The sequence below is a fragment of the Lemur catta genome, unplaced genomic scaffold (genome assembly GCF_020740605.2).
Source record: "Lemur catta isolate mLemCat1 unplaced genomic scaffold, mLemCat1.pri scaffold_70_ctg1, whole genome shotgun sequence".
Taxonomy (NCBI): Eukaryota; Metazoa; Chordata; class Mammalia; order Primates; family Lemuridae; genus Lemur; species Lemur catta.
In genome coordinates this window covers 1-23,661 of record NW_025423869.1, presented here as the reverse complement: position 1 = coordinate 23,661, position 23,661 = coordinate 1, and the positions used below count along the sequence as shown (strand labels likewise).

The following is a 23,661-nucleotide window of genomic DNA, read 5'->3' as shown; positions in this document are numbered from 1 at the left end:
AGAGATGAGCGCGTCGTGGCGGCCCCTCGGGCGGCTGAGGCGGCAGCGCTCGGAGGGGAGCACACGGCGGCGCTGTGACAGTGGGCGGGACCCCCTGGACGCTCCCCTGCGCGGACCCCGCGGCGCTCGGGCACCGGGAGGAGGCGGCGCACCGTGAGGTGAGCGAGAGGGCCTGGAGCCCGGCCGGGTGCTGCTGCTGTGCACGCACCCCCGGGTCGGTCGTGCCCGCGGGGCCGGCGGCACGCCGGGCTTGGTCACAGGCAGCCTTGGCCTCGCGGGTGGCGGTCGTCGTGCGGTGGCGCTGGAGGCTGTGGGCCCGGGATGCAGGAGGGTCGCGACCCCGCCCCTCCCCCGGCCGTCCCGCCCCGATGCCCAGACTCCGATTGAAGGCCGCGGTCAGAGCAGGGTGGCCTCGCGACTGGGCTCGTGGACCTGCCCTGGTCACGTGGAGGGGACGTGTCCCTGTCTGGGACGGGGGGCCGCCGTGGGTGGCACCTGCCCAGGAGCGCCTCTGTGGGCTGGCGCGCTGTGGCCGGGGGAGTTTCGCATGCCGCGGTTACAGTTACCCCAAGCGGGAAACTGTCCACTCGGCCCCCAGACTCACCTGAAATTCATTTTGACACAGAACTTGGGAGGGTGGGAGGGCGGGAGGGGATCGCATGGTTAAAGCAGCACTCGGCACCAGACAGAGAGATTTAATGACAGTTTTGCTGAGGGCTCAGGGGTAGTACTAATTTCTTGAAGCAATTTTCTCCGGTAACCCGAATCTCCTCTCTCTTTATTTTTCAACACCAACTTTATTTTCTTGGAAACTTATTTTTCCCTTAACTCTTTTCCTTCTCCACTCTCCACAAAGAATCTGCTAACCAACACCTGTGACCTTATTTTCTTTAATTGTTAGTGCCCATGACAACATTGTGAATGGTGGCCTTGCTTGACCTTTTTGGATTTGTGGTGGTGTGTTAAATTGTCCTTGTTTAAATGATCTGCTTGAATTAGAGTCCCCGTTTTCCAGGTGGCTGTCCCCTTACTGCTAGTCCTGAAATCTTGCCTACTTGTGTCTGGGATTTTAACTTTGAGAGGAAGAGAGTGAATATGAATACGTGAAAAATAAGGTGATGTGTAATGATGGCACTTTGTATTTTTCACAGTACACTATAATTTACCACTGCAAAGCAGTTTTATAGGCTGTGCGAACTCACTTGGCCATTGACCAAAAGGTTTTGAAGGTGGAGTTGGTGTTTCTTTTTTTTTTTGTAATTGCTGTTAAGACAGTTATTTAAGAAGGCTGAAGAAAAATTGGAAAAGTTTGAACTAGAAGAGAAGGAAAGAGGGTATAGTTTGAAGCGGATACAGGGTCGACAGAAGGCAGTCATCTGTGTAAGTCATCGGCTTTCTGATTCCTTAAGTCCAAAACTTACGAAATCAATTTCTGATATATATTGCATTTGCATCTTTTAGACATTTTGTATTGGCTGAAACGACTGAGTTTTTATTTGATCCCATAACATTTTTTTGTTTGAAATTTTATGTGTTTCAAAAACAGTAAAGAAAATTCTCGTTCATTACAGGTGCAGATTACCTGATGTGAAATCATAGTATTACAACTTTCAGTCTTCATTTACTAGAAGGATAAGGTTTTCTTTCATGCTCTCTATGCTAGGTTTGTATTATATGATGCTGTTCTCCATAACCCAAAGTTCAGTTAAATAGCTGATGCAGTTTTAAATGTAAAATAGTAGCAGGGGAGGAATCATTAGACATAGTCATTTTCTTTTCACAATTATTTGCTACAAACATGTGGCAATGTAACAAAACAGAGTTAGTGTCTCTCTGTATCCAAAAAGGATTTTACTGGTGATTCTCTGGTGGTGGTATATAGTTTTATGAGGCAAATTTTGATTATGAGGAGACAGATGTATTAGGACCAAACAAATGAAGAAATGACTTGCTAAAATGAAATAAAATATTTTATTTGCACTCAGCTTTTTGGAGACAAAATTTTTTCTTTTATAGGATTGTGTATAGTAAATAAACACCACAGCATCCTAAAGCAGTGTCTGATGAAGCTAACTGCCATGTTTTAGACCAGTAGTTACCCTCATTTACTTTAATGTAAAATTACTGAAAATGAAAACTAATATTTGTTTGGGACCAAAGACTCATCTTTTGGTTTCTAGTTTTATGGAAACTACAGAAACTGAAAGATTTAGAGATTTGTAGCTGCAGAAAAAAAATAGTGTTGAATGCTAATAATGTTGTGGGCACTGTGCTTTGTATGTGTTGTCTCATTTAATCCTCACACCAAACTTGTCAGGTAGATATCAGCATTTTATAAATGAGGAAACTTAAGCCTTAAAGATGAATGTAAACCCATTGTGAGTCAGGACTTGACATGGGTCTGTCTGACTCTGGTTGGTATTCTTACTGACACTGCTCTACTTCTGCCTCTTTCCTCTTAACACTCTTTCATGGTATTGTGACTTGGAATGGGCCTTTGATGTTGATTTAGTAATATAGGGAGACCCAATTGCTGCCCCAAATTTATAAGTGGCTGATCATGTTGACATAGTAGAGCTAATTAGCAGAATCTTTCCTAGTATTTGTGATTCTCTTTTGGTTACGGGTCAGAAACTTCCCTAGAGTCTACATAAGAATACCCTTCTTGTAGGTGAACAATCCAGTTTTAAAGCATTTCATTAATTTGAAAAAGACAGTCACTTATACACCTGTAGTCAAAAAGCAGTGTGTAAGTGAAGTCAGTGGCAGATGCCTATAGTCCTAGCTACTGTAGAGGCTGAGGTGGGAGGATCCAGTCTAGCCAGGGGAACATGCTGAAACCCCGTCTCAATCAATCAATCAATGGCAGTGTATAGCAGACCTGCAGTGTATCCACACAGGTGCTTTAGATTTTTTTTGATCAGATTTTGTCTTTTCAGATTATCGGTGGCTTTAATGTAAGATTCTGGTATCGTTCAAGGCTTCTTTTTTATTTTTTTTATTTATTATTTATTTTTTTATTTCAGCTTATTATGGGGGTACAGAAGTTCAGGTTACATATATTGCCCTTGCCCCCCCCATCCCCCAGAGTCTGAGCTTGAAGCGTGTCCATTCCCCAGACAGTGCACATCGCACTCACCATGTAGGTATACACCCATCCCTCCTTCCACCCCCCACCTCTGTCCGATACCCAATTGGTGTTATTCCCAAATGTGCACTTAGGTGATGATCAGGGAAACCAATTTGATGTGAGTACATGTGGTGCTTATTTTTCCATTCTTGGGATACCTCACTTAATAGAATGGGTTCCAACTCTCTCCAGGAGAACAAAAGAGATTCTATATCACCATTATTTCTTATAGCTGAGTAATACTCCATGGTGTACATATACCACATTTTTCTAATCCATTCATGAACTGATGGGCAGTTGGGTTGTTTCCACATCTTGGCAATTGTGAATTGTGTGGCTGTAAACCTTCGGGTACAGGTGTCTTTTTTATAGAATGACTTTCGTTCTTTGGGTAGATGCCCAACAATGGGATTTCTGGATTGAACGATAGGTCTACTTGAATCTGTTTAAGGTATCTCCATATTGCTTTCCACAAGGGTTGCACTAGTTTGCAGTCCCACCAGCAGTGTATGAGCATTCTTGTGTCTCCGCATCCACGCCAACATGTGTTGTTTTGGGACTTTTTGATAAAGGCCATTCTCACTGGAACTAAGTGATGTCTCATTGTGGTTTTGATTTGCATTTCCTTGATGATTAGAGATGTTGAGCATTTTTTCATATGTTTGTTAGCCATTCTTATATCTTCTTTTGAAAAATTGCTATTCATGTCGTTTGCACATTTTTTGATAGGGTTGTTTGATTTTTTCTTACTGATTTCCCTGAGTTCTAAGTAAATTCTTGTTATCAGTCCTTTATCTGACGTGTAGTATGTGAAAATTTTTTCCTATTTTGTAGGTTGTCTGTTTATTCTCGTGACTGTTTCTTTGGCTGTGCAGAAGCTTTTTAATATATTATAATCAGGTCCCATTCATTTATTTTTGTTGTTGCTGTGATTGCCTTAGGGGTCTTCCTCATAAATTCTTTGCCTAGGCCAATGTCTGTAAGAGTCTTTCCTACATTCTCTTCTAGAATTCTAATTGTTTCACGCCCAAGGTTTAAGTCTGTTGTTATGCACCATGATTTGATTTTTGTGAGAGGTGAAAGCTGTGGGTCCTGTTTCAGTCTTCTACATGTGGCTATCCAATTTTCCCAGCACCATTTATTGAATAAGGATTCTTGTCCCCAGAGTATGTTTTTGTCTGCTTTGTCAAAGATTAGATGGCTATATGAGGATGGTTTTATATTTGGATTTTCTGTTCTGTTCCACTGGTCTGTGTCCCTACACTTGTGCCAATACCAAGCAGTTTTAAGAACCACAGCCTTGTAGTATTGTTTGAAGTCTGGCAAATTAATACCTCCCATATTGTTTTTATTGCTTAAAATTGCTTTTGCTAAATGAGGTCTTCTCTGGTTCCATACAAAGCATCAAATTATTTTTTCTATATCTGTGAAAAATGATGTTGGTAATTTAATAGGGATTGCATTGAATCTGTAGATCACTTTGGGTAGTATAGACATTTTAACAATGTTGATTCTTCCGATCCACGAGCATGGTATGGTTTTCCACCTATTTACATGCTCTGCAATTTCCTTCCTCAGTGTTTCGTAGTTCTCCCTATGGAGGTCCTTTACCTCTTTAGTTAAATATATTCCTAGGTATTTTGTTTTGTTTGTTGCTATTTTGAAGGGTATTGAGTCCTTAATTTGGTTCTCCGATTAACTGTTATTGGCATATATGAATGCCTCCAATTTGTGTGTATTGATTTTGTAACCTGAGACTTTACTGAATTCATTGACCAATTCCAGGAGTCTCTTGGTTGAATCCTTGGGGTTTTCCAGATATAACATCATATCCTCAGCAAAGAGTGAGAGTTTGGTCTTTTCTTTCCCTGTTTGGACTTCCTTGATTCTGCTCTCTTGCCTGATAGCTCTCCAAAGGACTTCCAATACTATGTTGAAAAGTAATGGGGACAGTGGGCAGCCTTGTCTGGTTCCAGTTCTAAGTGGGAATGCTTTCAGTTTTTCCCCATTCAGTATGATGTTGGCTGTGGGTTTGTCATATATGGCTTGTATCATTTTTAGGTAGGTCCCGTCAATGCCTATTTTGTTAAGCGTTATTATCATAAAAGGATGTTGAATTTTGTCGAATGCTTTTTCTGCATCTATTGAGAGGATCATATGGTCCTTATTTTTGCTTCCATTTATGTGGTGAATTACATTTATATATTTGCGTATGTTAAACTATCCCTACATCTCTGGGATGAAGCCCACTTGGTTGTGATGGATTATTTTTTTGATAAGCACTTGGATTCGATTTGCTAGGATTTCATTGAGAATTTTTGCATCTATATTCATAAGAGATATTGGTCTGTAGTTTTCTTTTTTTGTTGCATCCTTTCCTGGTTTTGGTAGCAATGTTATCTTGGCTTGGTAAAACGTGTTGGGGAGAATTCCATCCTTCTCGATATTGGAGAATAGTTTATGTAGGATGGGCACCAGTTCTTCTTTGTAAGTGTGGTAAAATTCGGGTGTGAACCCATCTGGACCAGGGCTTTTCTTTTTGGGAAGGTTTTTTATTGCTGTTTCGATTTCAGTTCTTGCTATTGGTCTATTCAGGAATTCTATTTCTTCCTGGTTGAGCCTGGGAAGGCTGTGTGTTTCTAAAAATTTGTCCATTTCCTCCACATTTTCCAGTTTGTGTGCATAAAGATTTTTGTAGAATTCATAGATGATATGTACCTCTGTGGCATCAGTTGTGATTTCTCCTTTCATGTTCCTGATGGAGGTTATTAGAGATTTTTCTTTTCTGCTCTTGGTTAGTTTAGCCAGAGGTGTATCTATTTTGTTTATCTTTTCAAAGAACCAACTTTTTGTTTTATTAATTTCCCTTATGATTTTTTTATTGTCCTTTTCATTTAGTTCTCATTTGATATTAATAATTTCTCATCTTCTGATGGGTTTGAGGTCGGTCTGTTCTTCTTTCTCCAGCTTTTTGAGTCTATTCATTAGGTTGTCTATTTGTGAGTTTTCTGTCTTTTTGATATAGGCATTTATGGAAATGAATTTTCCTCTCAGGACTGCTTTAGCTGTTTCCCACAGATTTTGATAAGTTGTGTCTCCTTTGTCGTTTAATTCAAAGAATCTTTCGATTTCTGTCTTGATTTCTTCATTTATAAAATATTCATTCAGGAGAAGGTTTTTTAATTTCCATGACTTTGAGTAGGAATGAGAATTTCTGTTAGGGTTAATTTCTACCTTTATTCCGCTGTGATCTGAGAAGATGCATGGTATAATTTCTATTTTTTAAAATTTTTTAAGACATACTTTATGTCCTAGGATATGATCAATCTTAGAGAATGTCCCATGAGCTGATGAGAAGAATGTATATTCAGTGGATTTTGGGTAGAATGTCCTGTAGGTGTCAGTCAGGCCCATTTGTTCTAGCATTCTATTTAAGTCCATTATTTCTTTGTTTATTTTCTGTTTGGAGGATCTGTCCTGTAGTGTGAGCAGCGTGTTAAACTCTCCAACTATCAAAGTGCTGTTGTCTATCATTTTGTTCAAATCAAGTAGGGTTTGCTTTATGAATCTGGGTTCACCTAAGTTGGATGCATATATATTAAGTATAGTTATGTCTTCTTGTTGAATTGTAACCTTCACCAGTATATAGTAACCATCTTTGTCTTTCATTACTTTTATTGATTTAAAAACTAAGTTATCGGAGATTGAAACCACCATGCCAGCTTTCTTTTGGCTTCCATTTGCTTGAAATATCAATTTCCACCCTTTTATTTTCAGTCTAAATGCATCCTTGCAGGTTAGATGAGTTTCCTGAAGACAGCAGATACTTAGCTTTTATTTTTTTTAACCATTGGGCCAGTCTATGTCTCTTGAGTCGGGAATTCAATTCATTCACTTTTAATGAAAGAATTGATAAGTGAGATTGATTTTTGTTCCTCATGTTGGGTTGAATTTCATTATTCTGTTTTCTCACTTGAGCCATTGTGATAACTGGGTTTTTATCTTCTCTTGAGTAGTTGTATATTCGTGGGTCTTTCTTGTTCTGGTCCGTGTGTGTAGCTCTGTTTTGAGTACTTCTTGGAGAGCTGTTCTTGTCTTGGTGAATTCTCTGAGTTTGTATTTATCTGAGAATGTCTTAATTTCACCTTCATATATAAAGCTGAGCTTAGCCAGGTATAAGATTCTAGGCTGGGCATTATTCTGTTTCAGAAGAGTGAGAATGGGGCCCCAGTCTCTTCTTGCTTGTAAGGTTTCAGTTGAGAAATCTGGCATAATTCAGATGGATTTTCCTTTGTATGTTACTTGTTTCTTTCTCCTTACAGCTTGAAGAAGGGCCTCTTTAGTGGAAATTTTGGTCAGTTTGATAACTGCATGATGTTGACGTGGTGTCTTCCTATTTGGTATGACTCTCCCAGGGGTTCTTTGAGCTTCCTGAACCTGTATATCTAGAGTTTTGGCAAGGCCTGGGAAGTATTCCTCAATTATGTCTTCAAATAGCTTATCCAACCCTTGCTTATTGTCTTCTTCACCCTCAGGAATGTCGATAACTCTCACGTTAGGCTTCTTCACATAATCCCACATTTCTTGTAGATTCTGGACTTTTCTCATTTCTTTGCTCCATCTCTGTGACTGATTTATTTAATTGAAAAGTGTTATCTTCGATTCTGAGATTCTTTCTTCTGTTTGATCTACCCTGCTCTTGAGACTTTCCACTGTGTTTTGTAGCTCCCTGCATAAATTCTTCATTTCTAGGAGTTCAGTTTGATTTTTCTTCAATATTTTGATTTCTTTAGTGAATTTGTCTTCCAAGTCCTGGATCTTTTTTGTGGTTTCTTTGTGTTGGTTATCCATTTTTTCTTGCATAATATTCAGCTTATTTATGATCCTTTTTTTTTTTTTTGAGACAGAGTCTCGCTTTGTTGCTCGGGCTAGAGTGAGTGCCGTGGCGACAGCCTAGCTCACAGCAACCTCAAACTCCTGGGTTTAAGCGATCCTCCTGCCTCAGCCTCCCGAGTAGCTGGGACTACAGGCATGCCCCACCATGCCCGGCTAATTTTTCTATATATATATTTTTAGCTGTCCATATAATTTCTTTCCATTTTTAGTAGAGATGGGGTCTAGCTCTTGCTCAGGCTGGTCTAGAACTCCTGAGCTCAAACAATTCACCCGTCTCGGCCTCCCAGAGTGCTAGGATTTCAGGCGTGAGCCACCGCACCCGGCCAAAATAGTTCTTTTGAAGGGATTTCTTGCTAGCTATACCAGATTTTATTATGTAGGCATTACATATGACATAATGCATGTATGTATATATGCATCAATATATCTAAATATATATATATTGTGTATATATATATATATATACAGATAAAAAAGGTCTTAAAGATTTCATTTTAGAATTTTAGTCATGAGATAGTAAAACATATAAACTCGCCAGTTTATAAAAACCAGTTGGATGTAAATCATTTTTTCTGACAAAATGGCATAAGGTTAAGATTTTTTTTAAGTAGGCCATCTTATAAACTCTGTGAACCCAATTTTGAGTAAAGCAGTTTGATTCAGTTATCAATATACTAGATTGTACAAACAACAGTTAACTGTGAAAATGTGACTGAAATATGTGAGAAGGCTGAAACTTATGAGTTTAAAACTCTTATGAGTTCTAACAAGGTCAGACAGTAGTTTCTTGGACTCATTCTTTGTCCTTGAAGATAATAATGTCACCATTTCCTTTAGTATAGGGAGGGTGTCTTTATAGGAATTTTACGTTTTACTTTTAAAACAAGTATGAATGGCAAGAATATTTCTTAAAAACTGCTGATTTTCAAGAGGGTTTCTGTTTTTGATAAGCAGTCTGCCAGAATAGTTAAAGCTTTTGTAAAAAGAAGAGTTTAGCTAAGGGAACGATTAAGAGGAGGAATTGTAAAAGGGGAAGAAGAAAGTCCCAGAAATAAGAGCCCAAGCCTGGTTTGAGATATTTTGTGGCCAGGCAATCTTTGGGTCTTGATTGATTTTTTTTTCAGCTTCAAGGTATCAATGAGATGTGCGTATCTTATTTAGAGTCTACAATTTTATAGCCATGGTCAGCAGAGAGAGACCAAAAGGCCACAGGAGTCTACCCCTGTCAGTTCCCTGTGACACTTCCTATATGACAAACACCAGGTCAGGGACTTTAACCAGACCCAGGCCCAAATGCCAACACCCAACAATGGGAAAGCTGTCTATTGTTCCAAATCTTGGAGGATCATATTTTATTCTACCTCTCCACTGACAGCCTCTTTTCCCACCACTCATACTGAAAAGCAATTGTCTGCACCAGCTTTAGGTATTCAAAACAGAAACACATTTTCTGATAGAAAGATTTGGAAAAATAGCTTTATTTAGAATCTGTAATTTTATAGCCATGGTCAGCACAGAGTTCAGCTGGCTGTAAACCCATAGGCCCAGGGGTGCCACCCTCAGCGAGCCCGAGGCAGCCCCAGGGTGAGCTCCGCCAGCCCACGTAGGGGCCCGAGTTGCAGCCACACATGCAGGCCACGCGGCAGCAGGGACAGAACAGCCCCGAGTGGCGCGTTCTGGAGTGTGTCACCAAGGGGGGGAGGGGGAGGGGTGGGCGGTTTCCCGCTGGCAGTTGTGCGCATGCACAGTAACGGCTCATTCTCATGCGCACGTGAGCAGTTGCTTTAATGGTTCTGGTGGTGCCTGTGGTCGCTTGGCTGTGCTTGGCGCTGCCTGGCCATTTACAGCTGTCAGAAGTTGGAGACCGGGATTTCCCTTGCTGGAGGTCGTGGTCATATCGGGTTGTCTTCACTGCACTGGACTCCCGAGGCGGGGAATAGGCAGGGGTGGGCTGGGGTGGGGTGGGGGGTGAGAGTGGGCTGAGGTTCCCCCGAAGCCAGCAGCCACCACCATGAGGAAGATCTTCTGCTTCGGGGCAGACAAGGGCGGGCCGCCCTCCGGCCCCTCCAGCCACCATGGCCAGACCAGAGAGGGCCTGGAAGGCGAGGCTGGTGACAGCGCCTTCCTGCAGCCACGGTACCACATCCGGAAGAAGGATCTCGGCCAAATCCACCAAGCTGCCAGCGCCGGTGACGTCGCGAAAGTGGAGCAGATCCTTTCGCTGAAGAAAAAGGTCTTGGATGCCAGAGATAGAAAGAAGAGGTAATGGGCGCGGCCATCCCGGGTTGGGGGCCAGGCAGGTGGGGGGGAGACGCCCTTCCCAGACTGGCAGTAGCCCAGGGTCCTGCCGGCGAGGGCGCCCGGCTGTCCTGCCTGCGGGCTCCGCAGCACCTGGGATATGGCACCTGGGAGGGGTCCGGCGCCAAGGCCAGCTTCATGGGCAGCAGCACAAAAACAGGACTTCAGCTGCTTCCCCGTCCACTCATGATTCCCCTTCTAGGACAGCTTCTTGCCAGTTTTAGCTACTTAACTAGCACAAGTATACTGGGTGTTTGATTGTTAATGTACACATTTTAAATCATTATCTTATATACCTTATAGAAAGGTACATAGTGAGAGGAATAATAAGTATACTATAAATAATTCTGTGCTACAACATCTTAGCAAGAAGTTCAATATCCATTTCATGTCACTGTACACCTATGAAAATGTGTTCTTTACTCAGGGAACTTAGAAGGAAAATTTGAAGTGGGTATATGGTACCATAGTCTTCAATAGGAAGACTCATTTTTCTGAGAATATGAGCTCTTTCTATTTTATCAGTTTTACATGAGCTAAATAAAAGTTATAAGGTTTCCAAATTTTTTAGTTAACACATGCTGTCTCGCTTTTACTATTGTGATGACATGAAGAAAAATTTTGTAATGGAGTAAGACTTGCTCTTCTAGGTATCCAAATGTGCTATGAATTTCCACAGATTAATCATTTATTAGCAGTTGAAGAGATAGATAAATGAATGGAACAGAATAGAAAATCTAGAAACACCCAAATGTATGAAAGAATTTAAAACTTGATGATGGTGACAAATCAAACATGATAAAAACTGACGTCTAATTTAAAATTGGGCAAAGTCCTTTTTTTGCAGATCTACAAGTGACCTACAAACATAAGAAAAAATATTAAGTGTCCCTGCTAAGAGAAGGATTTTAAGTTAAAAGAGAAATTAGATAATGTTAAGCTATCCACAAAGTTTGTCAGAATGAAGACATTAAATACTAATATTAAACATGGAAAATACTTATACTGGTGCTTACAGTTTATGTTGTTGATTTCTTTTCAAATAGACAACTTGGTGGTAACTACATACAAATGAGACTGACACGCTCCCTACTGCACTAAGGAGGCAACTGGAACTACACATTTAAAAATTGTGTATGCCCTTTACCCATCAGTTCCATTATACTAAAATATCCTCAAGAAATAGAGATCATACAATTTGTTTTTCTCAGCACTTAAAATAATAAGGTTTTAAGAGGAATGCATATGATGGATTTACAAATCAATTAGATTGTGTCCATAGATGGAATAATATGTCACCATAGAAGGTGGCATAGATACATATGTGTGCTGACATGTAAAGAGTATTTAGGTATATCAAGTAAGAATAAAAGTCAATTTGATTATTATACATATACACAAACACACTGTGGTGTTGTGTTAGCTTAAAATATGTACACAATATGATAAAATTTGTTATTTCTGGGCAATTAGGGTGTACGATTTGAAAGTTCTAGTAAAAGTTTGTCATTAAGGATATAATCCCTGGGAAGAGCCGTAATATGAATCTTGCACAGATAGAAGTAATTTCTTAATTTCTATGAATTAATTTTAAAATTATTTTGTGGATTGGAATATTCCACCAACTTTTATCCCTTCAGGAGTAAAGGGAATCTTTTCATCTGTGCTTGAAGATTTTATTACATACACAGTTTTTTAATGTGCGTCTGTTTTGTTATATAATTTATTGCTTACATGCAAAAATTTTAGATTATTCATTATAATTTAGGTGTATCATTATGAAAACGAAAAATAGGAAATATAAATGTTACTATTACAAAGGTATAACTTTATAGGGGTCTTCTTTCAAAATATTTAACTCTTGTACTCTGTTTTCTCAATGCATTTATTCATCAAACATACTATGAAGACCTGTTATGTAACAGACGTATTCTACTAACTTTCAGGACACATCCATCCTTAAAACTATTTACCTGACCAGCCTGAGAAATTTGAGAAATTTAAAATTGGAGGATTAGGACTTAATTTCAGTTAAAGTCATTGCTCACTCCTTTCAAACAAAAGCATTTCTGAAGGTAGACAATTGTAAAAGATGACTTTAACTGCCCTTTTAAAATTTGTAACAGTATTAATTATTAACAGTAAACGTTCAAAATATCTGATTCTCACACAGTGTATAAATCTATATATTGAACAAATGAGGCATACCTATTCATTCGAATCCTGAGTTTCTTTTGGTCTGAAGTATTTGAAAATCAAAGTAAGAATTATTTGGTTTTAAAAATTTTGTTATTTCAACCTTCTTTTTCCATAGTACTTTTAAGAACTGAAACTTACATAAATGCCAGTGATATAACTAGAACTTCCATAGACCTATTGTATATGCCCTATTTCCCTTAATGTAATGCAGCATTGATTTTGTGATGTCCCGTTATTTTGCTTATCAATGAGATAATTTTTCTGTGCTGCCCATTGTAGTTGAAATAAATCATGAATAAAAGGTGCTGTTCCAGTATCAGTGATGTTAAAATGTGAGAAAATGAGCACCCTAGCATCACTGAAATACAATGTTATCTCTAGTCTTTAAATAAACCACAAAGTAGGTATAATTGCATTATTTTGCTTAATTAAAATGTTATCTTTGTTAAGCAGTAGTAATAATTACATTATGTAACAGTCATTGAGCTGTTATTTGCATTAGGAACTGTTCCACATACTTAGTACAGATTCTCATTTGAGCATCACAGTGATGTCCTATGAGATAGCTACTGTTTTTTTTCCCCTATTTTATTGAAGATGAAATTGAGGCACAGAAGGGCTAAGTGATAGATAATAAGTTTTTTTTTTTTTTTGAGACAGAGTCTCACTCTGTTGCCCAGGCTACAGTGCCATGGCATCAGCCTAGCTCACAGCAACCTCAAACTCCTGGGCTCAAGCAATCCTGCCTCAGCCTCCTAAGTAGCTGGGATTACAGGCATGTGCCACCATGCCTGGCTAATTTTTTCTATATATTTTTAGTTGTCCAGGTAATTTCTTTCTATTTTTAGTAGAGACAGGGTCTCGCTCTTGCTCAAGCTGGTCTCAAACTCCTGAGCTCAAATGATCCACCTGCCTTGGCCTCCCAGAGTGCTAGGATTACAAGCATGAGCCACTGCGCCTGGTCAATAGCTAATAATTGATAGAGCTTAAAGTAGGATGCAAATCCAAGTTGAACTGACGCCAAAAGCCAATCTCTTTCTAATAGGCTGCTCTTTTATTAATCTAGTGAGGAATAGCAGCTAATAAATATTGTACTTTTTTCACAAGAAAATTAAATATTTGCTTTAAAGGTAGAAGAAAACATGCTGTTTAATATTTATAATTACATGAATCTTTGTATATTTTAAGATAGTGCACTACAATTTCCTAAAAATCTCTCTCACTTTCATAGGACTGCTCTCCATTTGGCCTGTGCCAATGGCCATCCAGAAGTAGTTACTGTCCTGGTGGACAGAAAATGCAAGCTCAATGTCCCCGACAGTGAAAAAAGGACAGCTCTGATTAAGGTATATAGCAGCCACCTTTTGCAGCATGAGATGGATTTCATTTCAATATACACAATAAAAATAAATTTGTTTCATTTAAATGTAACTAGTCGGTGGGATCTTTGGAATGTTTCTTTTGAACTGTTAGAATTTATGATCTATTTCTTGATCTGATACTGATAGGCAGTACAATGCCTGGAAGAGGAGTGTGCCACCATCCTGTTAGAACATGGTGCCAATCCGAATCACAGTGACGTGTATGGCAACACAGCTCTTCACTATGCTGTCTATGGCGACACCCCATCGATCGCAGCAAAGCTCCTTTCACATGGCGCAAATAAAGAAGCCATAAACAAGGTAGAGATCAATGAACTGTATTTGAAAAATATCAAACGTTGACATATGTAACTATCAATTTTCCATATTTGGAAGCTCAAACATTCCGTGAATGAAAATATTTTGAAATACCTTAATTGTTTTAAAATTTTACTTAAAATGTTTATACATTTAAAGAAGCATTAGAAGATGCAGTTTTCTTTTATACATTCATGGTTAATATTTGTGAAAACCCTGCATTTGTTAAAGGAAAACTTGTTAACTTTTTTTCCAAACAAGTGTTGTGTTTTTTTTGTTTGTTTGTTTTTTCTATTTAGTATAAAACAAGCCAGGGGAGCCAAATTTGCCCTGGAAATACGCTTTATCTTATAATTGAAAACTAAAGCATTATATAATAAATGGAATTCTTGCTGCTGCTGACAAGTTCCTTAGAAATGCAATTTATATCAAAGTGACTAATCTCTAATTGGCAAGTCGTAAGAGAAAGAAATGGAAAGGGAAAAAGAGAACAGTCAGAAATATGCTGGCCATTTGGAAATTAGGTAATTTGGGGAAATACAATGAAGAGTTTTTTGTGTGTTTACTTGTCTGTTTGTTCTTGGTTTATATGTTTAGACAAAGTGCTCTTCAGTTTTACGGAAAGTAATTCTTAGTTTGGGAAAGAGTGTTAGGGAGTTGTAAACTTGCCCAGAAATCAGTGTTAGGAGGACTCTGAGGAAAGCAGATTGGCAGTGAATAGGTGGTGAGGATGTGGGAAAGACTTGAGAAGAGGGAAGAATATCCTGCTCTTGCCCAAACAGCCACTTATCCTCCTCTTGCAGAAACAGCCACTTCGACAAGACTCTACTAGAATTTCTTGTTGGGAAGGTGGAAGGTACAAAACTTATAAATAGCAAAATCAAGTTGCATTTTGAGTTTCTTAGTCCCTGTTCTAACCCTGTGCAGCAAGACTAAATGGAGTTTTCAGCAAATGACTCCATCTCTCACTATTTCCTGTTTGGGGCCAGATCTCCAAGTGATAAAGGGCCTTGGCCATGTGAGAGAGACAGGACACTGAAGTGACTGCCTGCTCTGCTAGTGCTCAGCTAGAGCTGTGTCACAGTGACTGGGGAACATTTTTTAACAATCTAGAAGTCTAGGCTCAGCCCTGCAGATTTTAATTTAGTAAATCTAAGAAGGCCTGGATATGTATATTGAAACAGATTTCCTCAAAGCTGGGTGCAGAAGCGTGTGCTTGTTGTCCCAGCTACCCTGGAGGGTTGAGGCAGGAGGATCACTTGAGCCCAGGAGTCTGAGTCCACCTGTGCAACATAGTCAGACCCTCTCTCTAGCCAATAAAAATACTTTTCTTGAGATTCTGATGCATTCCTACTTAACAACCACTGAATAAATAAATATAATATAGAAATTCCCATGTTTCAAAAACATAAGAAATCTCCAGAAGAATTGGAGTTTGATAGATGCTACTTCCTTCAAATCTCTCCTTTCTAATAATATTAGCCTGACTTTATCTGCCTCTCTCTAGCTCTGTGGTTGAGCAGTTCCAAAGAATATTATTGGCAACATCTATCAGCTTATGGAATAACACCCGTTTCCTGCTATTTAGCAATCATTCACTGCCAGTCAGAGGGTCTTTAGAAATCTGCTTATGGACAGTCTTTCAATAAGTAGTAACGGGCCCTTTTGGGATTTCACATTTCTTTGTTATCATTCAGGGGATTAGTTCAACAAATGTTTACTACAAGCAAGGCGTTCTCAATTAGCACAGTAGCAAATCTTGAATCTTTTATTCAGGTACAGCTGTATTATGGACTATCTCAGTATGTCTGTTAAGTTCATACAGCTTTGACGTAATGAGGATGGCAGTTTTAAACACTTAAAAGCATGAAGTTTCCAAGAACATAGAGAGGAATTCTTTTAATAATTTAGTTTTAGCAGTCCTATGAACTAGTTAACAATTTGGGTAACAATCTGGGAAAAATAAACACAAGTAGATAGTAAACGAATAGATGTTTGAAAAATTCTTGTTGTGGGTATTATAAATCTTAATAGCAATTTTTATTCCATATTGGGGCTTGATATTTTGGCAAAACCTATGACACTAAAGAAAACAAAGATTTCACATGCAAGTACTTGCTTTATACATGACTATTTGGAAACATCATTAGTGAATTTTAGAACATGAGACTATAGTCAAAATGCAGCCCATAAGTAGGTTTACTTTGCCTCGATAAATTGAGTCTGCATGTAAAATTTGGGAGACATGCAGGAACCTGGGTTTCAGGCTTCCCTAAAGAGTCAAGCCTATTGTCCCTTGAGCTCATATGTTTGCTGTGCTGTGCAGAATCTTCCCCCTTTATACAAGGTGTATGTTCTCCAGTTTGCTACTGTGCCTATCTAGGTATTTCACAGGCTCAGGACATCTACTTGCCTACCTAAGCACTTGAGAGGACAAAGCTTGTTTTTTAGTATTTTTTGAAATAATTTCAAGGTTTTCAAGACAGTTTATACTTGTTTAGAATGTATGTCATCTATATTATAATATACATTTATCCATTAGTAATATGGTTGGATTTTAGAATATAGAAATTTTTTTAAAAAATCAATTTTTTATTATATATACCATAAAAAATCATCTTCGTATTGGAATACCTATAAGCTTTTTAGGTTACCCATGGTGAGAACACTGAATCCTAACCACTAGACCACCAGGGAACTTTACCCATGGTTATAGTTGGCTAGGCTGTGTGTAATGAAGACAGCATTATATCTTTCTCCTCAGCATAAACTCTATAAAATGCAAATGATTTAGTGGCTTCCATTGTGCTAGCAATAATCCATATAGATCAGTATTAGAACTCTAATTGATAAGCCATTATATTTTTATTTCTGATTTATATTTTGCATGAAGTAAAAACCAACTGGAGTACCAATTAAAATAGAAATCAGAATACAAGTGGATTAAAATAAAGCAGATAGGCATTAGCATCTCAGGATCATCAGGATAATTGAGGAAAAAAATCATAGTGAGCCTTCTAATAACTAAGATAAAAATCTGTCACCTTGTCACAGGAGAAACAACATGGACCATGAAATAATGAGTTGAAATTCATTTGAAACCTCTCTCTTTTATTCAGAGCCCATTTCCTTAGTGACCCTTTGGAGAAGGAGTACCTGACATTGGTACCCTGGGGTCCTACGCTACTGTTAGAAGAGAATCACAGGAGTTTGTATCACCTGGAGGAAACCTCCACATTCACTGGAAAGTTCTTAAAACTGTATCTCTAAAGATTTAATTCTTCACATGTTGTTTACCAAAAAAACTAAATAATAATAATACTTGTCAAATAGAGATCAGGCAAAGCTTGAGAGATTTCTTTAATACTGGACATATGATGCACAGTTTTGCAGTACTTCTCTAGCCTGGATGGTCATGGAATCTTCCTTTTGGGATACAGTGTTTAACTTATGGTATCTAAATACTCTTTGGAATATCATGTAAAAAACGTTGCTGTAGGTACAATAATTGATATTAATTCAATAAAAATGCTTGAAGCATTTACTACTACATCTTAGGGTTTCGGAATATGGAGATAAAAGATACAGCCCCTGCCCCCAAGAAGCTCTTGGTTTAGATGGAAAACAATAAATTAAGTACAGCATATCATGGTAAATGTTGTGATAGAAACAAAGATTCTTAGAACCCAGAAACGTTTGAAATGAGTTTTGGAGATGGCAGGAGTTAGCCTGGAGAGGCAGAGGAGGGGAGTTTCTAAGGGAAGGAGCAGAACAGATGGGTGAGTGGATGAAACTACCTTTCATTTACTTTCTGTATGATACATTTAAGTTCATAGGCTCTTACATCAAATGTTCAGTTCAGTTGAGAAATATGAAATTTTTTGAATGATAAATTGATTTTTCTGTATTACAGGATCACCTCACTCCACTTCTACTTGCTGTAAGTGGAACTAAAGAGGAAATGGTAGAATTTTTGATACAGAAGAATGCAGATATAAATGCAGTAGATAAAATGAACAGGTATAGTATTTAGTGCTTTTTTTAAAAAAATGTGAATGTTATTTTAGGGTAGTAAGAGTCACTCAAGTCAGAATTATTAAATGAATGAGAAGATTAACATAATTGTTGAGAGGATAGAGTGACAAATATCAACACAAATCATCAGTTAGGTAGAAAAGCAATTATTTGGACTGGGGAACCTAAAGAACAATATGCAGTAGGATTCATCATCTCTTATGATACTGACTGATATTTGTTATTTGTAATCTGATGTTTTTGATCATGTCATCTTATATCACCTAAAGAGGTTTCATATTAGTTTTACTGAAGTGTGGACTTTAACTTTTAGATCACTTTATGACTCAATATGGAACTTCTTAATCCTTTTATAGTATTTTTTTAACTTCTTCTTATAGAATTTCCTTCAAAAATGGTATATGAAACATAAATAGAAGTTGAAAATCATTTTTTCTTTGGGACGACTCTTTTGCCTTAAGTGCTTTCTTTGAAAAATATTGATGTTAGGTGATCTGTAAAGGATTATTAATTGCTATAACTAGATACTGTGGGTTCATCAGTTGTTTTCCTTTTTCATTTCTAATGTATTTTGATTTTTTCTTTTTAATTGTTATGAAAATGAGAGAAAGACCACTTTAAGTGGATAAAATTTTTCTTTAATGAAGATAAGTCATAAGTGGATGATAAAGGGAAGAGACAGCTTTTCATTCACATAAAACCGGGTTTAAATTCTCGCTTTCCCACTTGCTAGGCGTGTGACCTTGGGAAGACCACTTCCCACCAAATGTGTATTCTAATATGAGAAGGAGAATAACACTATGCCCTTCCAGGGTGGTTGTGTACAAGTAAGATTATGTATAGAACATTGAATTCAGTCCCCAGCACGTGCTCATCAACATCATTAACTTAAACTACTATGGTTACTATTTTCACCATTACTACTAATGTTATTGTTTAAGCCTGCAGATAGCTCTTACTTAACTGACCCCTAGTTGACTCTGAATCACAGTCCATTATGTCAAAATAGGGAAGACATGGAGCATACTTCATGCAATGCTTTGCTTACTTTAGATAAGTGATCTCAGCAGAGAATGACCAACTTCTACTATGTCATACCTTAATGACACAAGAAGCTACGTTTTTGTCCCTTCCTTTTAACCTAGGTGGTAATTTACAAAGAGGCACGCTTGAGCACCCAGGATGCTTGTGTCAGTTAGTACATATAAAAGGTTAATTCTATACTGATAGGCAAAATATTCAGCTGGCAATCTATATCAAATTAGCATTTTAAATAACTATTAAAGTTCCCAAGGGTGAGGTTATCTCTTTGTTATTTTAGAACGGCCCTCATGCTTGCTGAACATCATAACTCACCAAGTATACTACACCTTCTTGAGGAAGGTATGGATGTTTTTTCTGAAGATATCTCTGGAAGGACTGTGAAGGATTATGGCACTACTAGTGGTTTTAATACGTAAGTATTTACATTAAAAGACCAGTGAACACTAAATCAAGGTGTAAAATAATTTCAAATTTTATATCTTATACATCAGGTGAGATTTCATAGTGTGTTTCAGGTAGTGTTGGAATGGCAGTGAATTAGTCGAATTCATCAGCCAGAAATCAAACAAAAGGCTAAACTAGTTAGAAGTAGTAATGGGTACAGAATTCATCATCTCAAGACTTTCAAGAAACCTTTATCATCAGGGATGGTATCAGCATCATCCATTTCATTTGAAGAATAACTCGTGCATGAGATAATATGCCACATGTTTGATCCTTCTAATTAGTTATTTGGGTCTTGAAATGTCTACTTAACAGAAAATGTTGTAGTGTCTTCTGGGGGCTATTTCCTATAGCCTCCTCCTTGAACTTTTCAGGAAATGGAATGATTCTCTAAATGCAAAGAAGACAGTTGTTTTTACAAGTCTGAGAGAGGGGAATGAAAGGACACTTCAATCATTCTGTTGTTTCATTTATTCTGTTATTCCATTTGACACTGGTCTTGCTGTCTGGAAATGATTGACCTTTGCAGATTCAGATCCCTCAGTCTTCATATGGTGATCCATATTTAGACTTCAAGGCTACATACACATTTTTTGAGTTCGTGCACATATGCTCAACCATTGTTCCTAAATCACCAGTACCCTGCTCTGGCAGCTGGGCCTCCTAGCTACAGCCACAAACATAGTGAGCAAAAGGGCCCTCCCTCCACACTCCAAACCTTATGTGGAGCTCTCATCTCAGCCTAGACTTAGCCTAGGTCTTTATGGTAAGTTATCCTTTGATGCCCCTGATTGTCTTCCCTCTAGCAAATAGTTGAGATTGTTCTAAACTGTCAGAGAGTTTCAAATATCATTGTAGGAAGATATTAGAACTTCCTTTTTTCTTTGCTACAAATTTGTATGCCAAGGCTCCTTTTGCCTCTGTTTAGTGCCTTTTTTTAAGTATTGGAAAGTCACATTTCATCCTTCTGCAGAGTAATGGTCACCAACTTGTAGCTGGTCTCTCAAGTGATCTGTTTTCCATAACAATGAAAATCTCCCAAGCTACTTGGACCTGTACCTGAGGTTTCTTAAATTCTTTCAAATTCTATCTCTTAGGGAAACCATTCATCAGAATTCTCTGAGCTAAAAGTAGGTTAATTGTTTGGCTCTTCTGTTGATACAATACATACATACATACATACAGGAGGTTGATTGGATTTAACAGGGCCAAACCTCATCCCTGACTCATCAGTGTCCATATAGGGCTTTGAGCTTGCTTCATCAGCACATACATGAAAATTGAAAGAATATAGAGAAGATTACCATGGTCCGTGCCCAAGGATGACATGAAAATTTATGAAGCATTCCATATTCTGTGCAGTCCTGTGAACATCATTTGACTGTTTGCTGACTAGCTCAGAGGAAACAGTGTATGTCAAAGCAAAACAGGTGTGACTCAATATTAAGATTGTGAGTTTCACTAACAAGAAAATTGTGTAAAGTGATGTATGAAATGACAGTGGAGTTGAGTGTTGAGCAACATGTATAATGTCATATGCAAATATGTTGTCGGTACTGATCTCAGACATGAGAAAATATGAACCAGCATCTCCTTCATTGAACTTAGTAAAAATAAAAGTAAGGTTTTGCCTTCCCCATCACTTGGAGGGAACATGGAAATTAAGCATCTTGCTAACGAAGATCTGCTGGTTCAGAGTTTGAGTAGGTAGAGAAGGAATAGTAGCAGTCCAAGGCAGGTCTTGACATTTATTGATTATTCTGCCTTTGGTGTGATTGATTAGCTCAGTAATGGGGGGAGAGTTATGTTATCTAATTTAATGAGATAATATATTAATAAATTTGTCACAAATTATGAAATAACTGAGATACCCTGAATTACAAGCCACAAAGAATAGGAAAACTAATAATCAAAATTAGGACTTAATAACATTTTCTTGAAACTTCAACATTTCATTCAATATTGCAGCCTAGGGAAAAATGCAGAATGGGTTGTATTTGGGATTCTAAAATAATTTCAGCAATTAAATTAAAGAACAAAGTAATCCATTACTTGACTATTTCTTCAAGCATTGTAAAAATGTTATAGTATTAATATTAAATATTTATAAAAATGTCTATTAAGAGTGACACAAGGAAGAAAAATCGTCATGTTTTGAAGACATTGAGCCTAAGACAAGCAACTTTTCCATGAACAAATAGCTGTTGGTCATAGCACCTAAGACTTCTTTTAAGTTCAGGACACTTTTTGTTATGTCAAGCGTACTCTAGTTCGTTGACTGAACTATGCTGCTCACACTTCATGAGGACTTCACCTTAGTTTTGTATTCTTGAAATCAAAGCGTAATAAGTTTGCAGCGCTTACACATTTGAAGTGTGTGGGCTAATTAAAGTTCTGATATTAGCCCTGATTTTGTTGAAATACTCTGAGAATTTCATATATTTGGTAAATGTTTTCATATCAGCATTAAAATAGTAATATTACTTATTACATTTTTATACATAGCATTCACCACCAAATTTCAGAATATAAAGAAGAATAGATACCTGACGATCTTTCTGAAAACAACAATCCAGGTAAGACTTCTGATAGTGAATTGCTCTTGGTCGTTCTACCATGGATAAAAAAATAAAGAGTAAGGAAGTTTTGAGCACAAAAGGGGCAGTTAAAAAGTCAATGTGTAAATTGTGTGCATATTTTAAAAATTTGTTTCTTAGTAATCTAGAATTTAGAATTATGTAAGAAGTTAATTGTAGGGAGTTTATAATCACAAACAGTATTGTCTAAAAAAAGTCTTCATTTAATTATGGTCCTTAAAATGCTCTATGATATTTTTGTATAAATAATAAAATAGGTTTTAAAGTTAGTATGTTATATGTTTCCTCTGTGGTGACATTATAATCAATTGGATTTCTTATTAAAATGAGTTATTTATATTTTATAATAAATGTTTCTGTCTAGGAAATGAATATTAATTAGAGTTGATCTGAACATTGCAGGGGTTACGGGCACCAATTCCCTGTGTGGTGAAAAATTTGCGTATAACTTCTGGGTCCCCCAAAACTTTACTAACAGCCTACTGTTGAGCAGAAGCCCTACTGTTAACTTAAGCAGTCAGTTAAAACGTTTTGTATATGTATCATATACTGTATTCTTACAATAAAGAAAACTAGAGAAAATAAACCATTATTAAGAAAATCATAAGGAAGAAAAACTATTTACTTTCATAAAGTGGAGGTGGATCATCAGAAAGGTGTTCATTCTCATCGTCTTCACACAAAGTAGGCTGAGGAGGAGGAATAGAAGTTGGTGTTGTTGCTTCTGTGTGGCAGAGGCAGAAGAAAATATGCATATGAGTTGAATATGCATATGAGTTGACCCCTATAGTTCAAATCCTTGTTGTTCAGTGATCAAGGGTATTACATAGTGTTTCCTGTCACTAAGGAAGTAATTATCTTTAATACTGGCAATTCAAAAATAGCTTTCTGGTATGAACAAATAGCAATAAGAACTGTAAAAAGTAGCCAGTGTGCAGTAGTGTCAGAAGAAGATTCATTTTTAAAGATACTGAGTACAAAAGTCAGATATTACTTGTTGAGAAGCACAAATTATCTTACATATTTTTATTCTAACGTGGTCTCATTATTATCGACCTCATCCCAAATAAATTGAAACTGCATGAGATATATTTACTTTGTTAAAACAAGATATATATTCTTCTATCTGCCAGATAGCTATCATGATAACAGTAATTTTATTAGAATAGGATACCCTGTTACCATTAGGCAAAAGATTACCATAGTCAGTATTCCAACAGACTTGCTTTGGGCTCAACAAATTGTAATAAAAGTACACAAACATTTCACAATAGCAAAAATGGTACTATTCTCCCTAGGTGTGACAACTTAAGCACCTGCTAATCTGAAGCGTACGAGA

General features: G+C 37.6%; 1 protein-coding gene and 1 non-coding gene across 2 annotated transcripts; both read left to right on the top strand.

Annotated features, from left to right (window-relative positions):
- Window positions 1–38: 38 nt before the first annotated feature.
- Window positions 39–22,461, top strand: LOC123630035 (putative ankyrin repeat domain-containing protein 20A5; the record flags this gene model as incomplete). Its single annotated transcript, XM_045539354.1, has 7 exons — window positions 39–158; window positions 10,158–10,288; window positions 13,755–13,869; window positions 14,032–14,205; window positions 18,116–18,222; window positions 19,559–19,693; window positions 22,231–22,461. Coding segments are annotated over 7 exons (819 nt in total), but the record flags the coding sequence as incomplete, so codon positions are not given.
- Window positions 20,976–21,082, top strand: LOC123630036. The gene has a single exon (XR_006732565.1). It is a non-coding gene; the product is annotated as a U6 spliceosomal RNA (small nuclear RNA).
- Window positions 22,462–23,661: the final 1,200 nt, after the last annotated feature.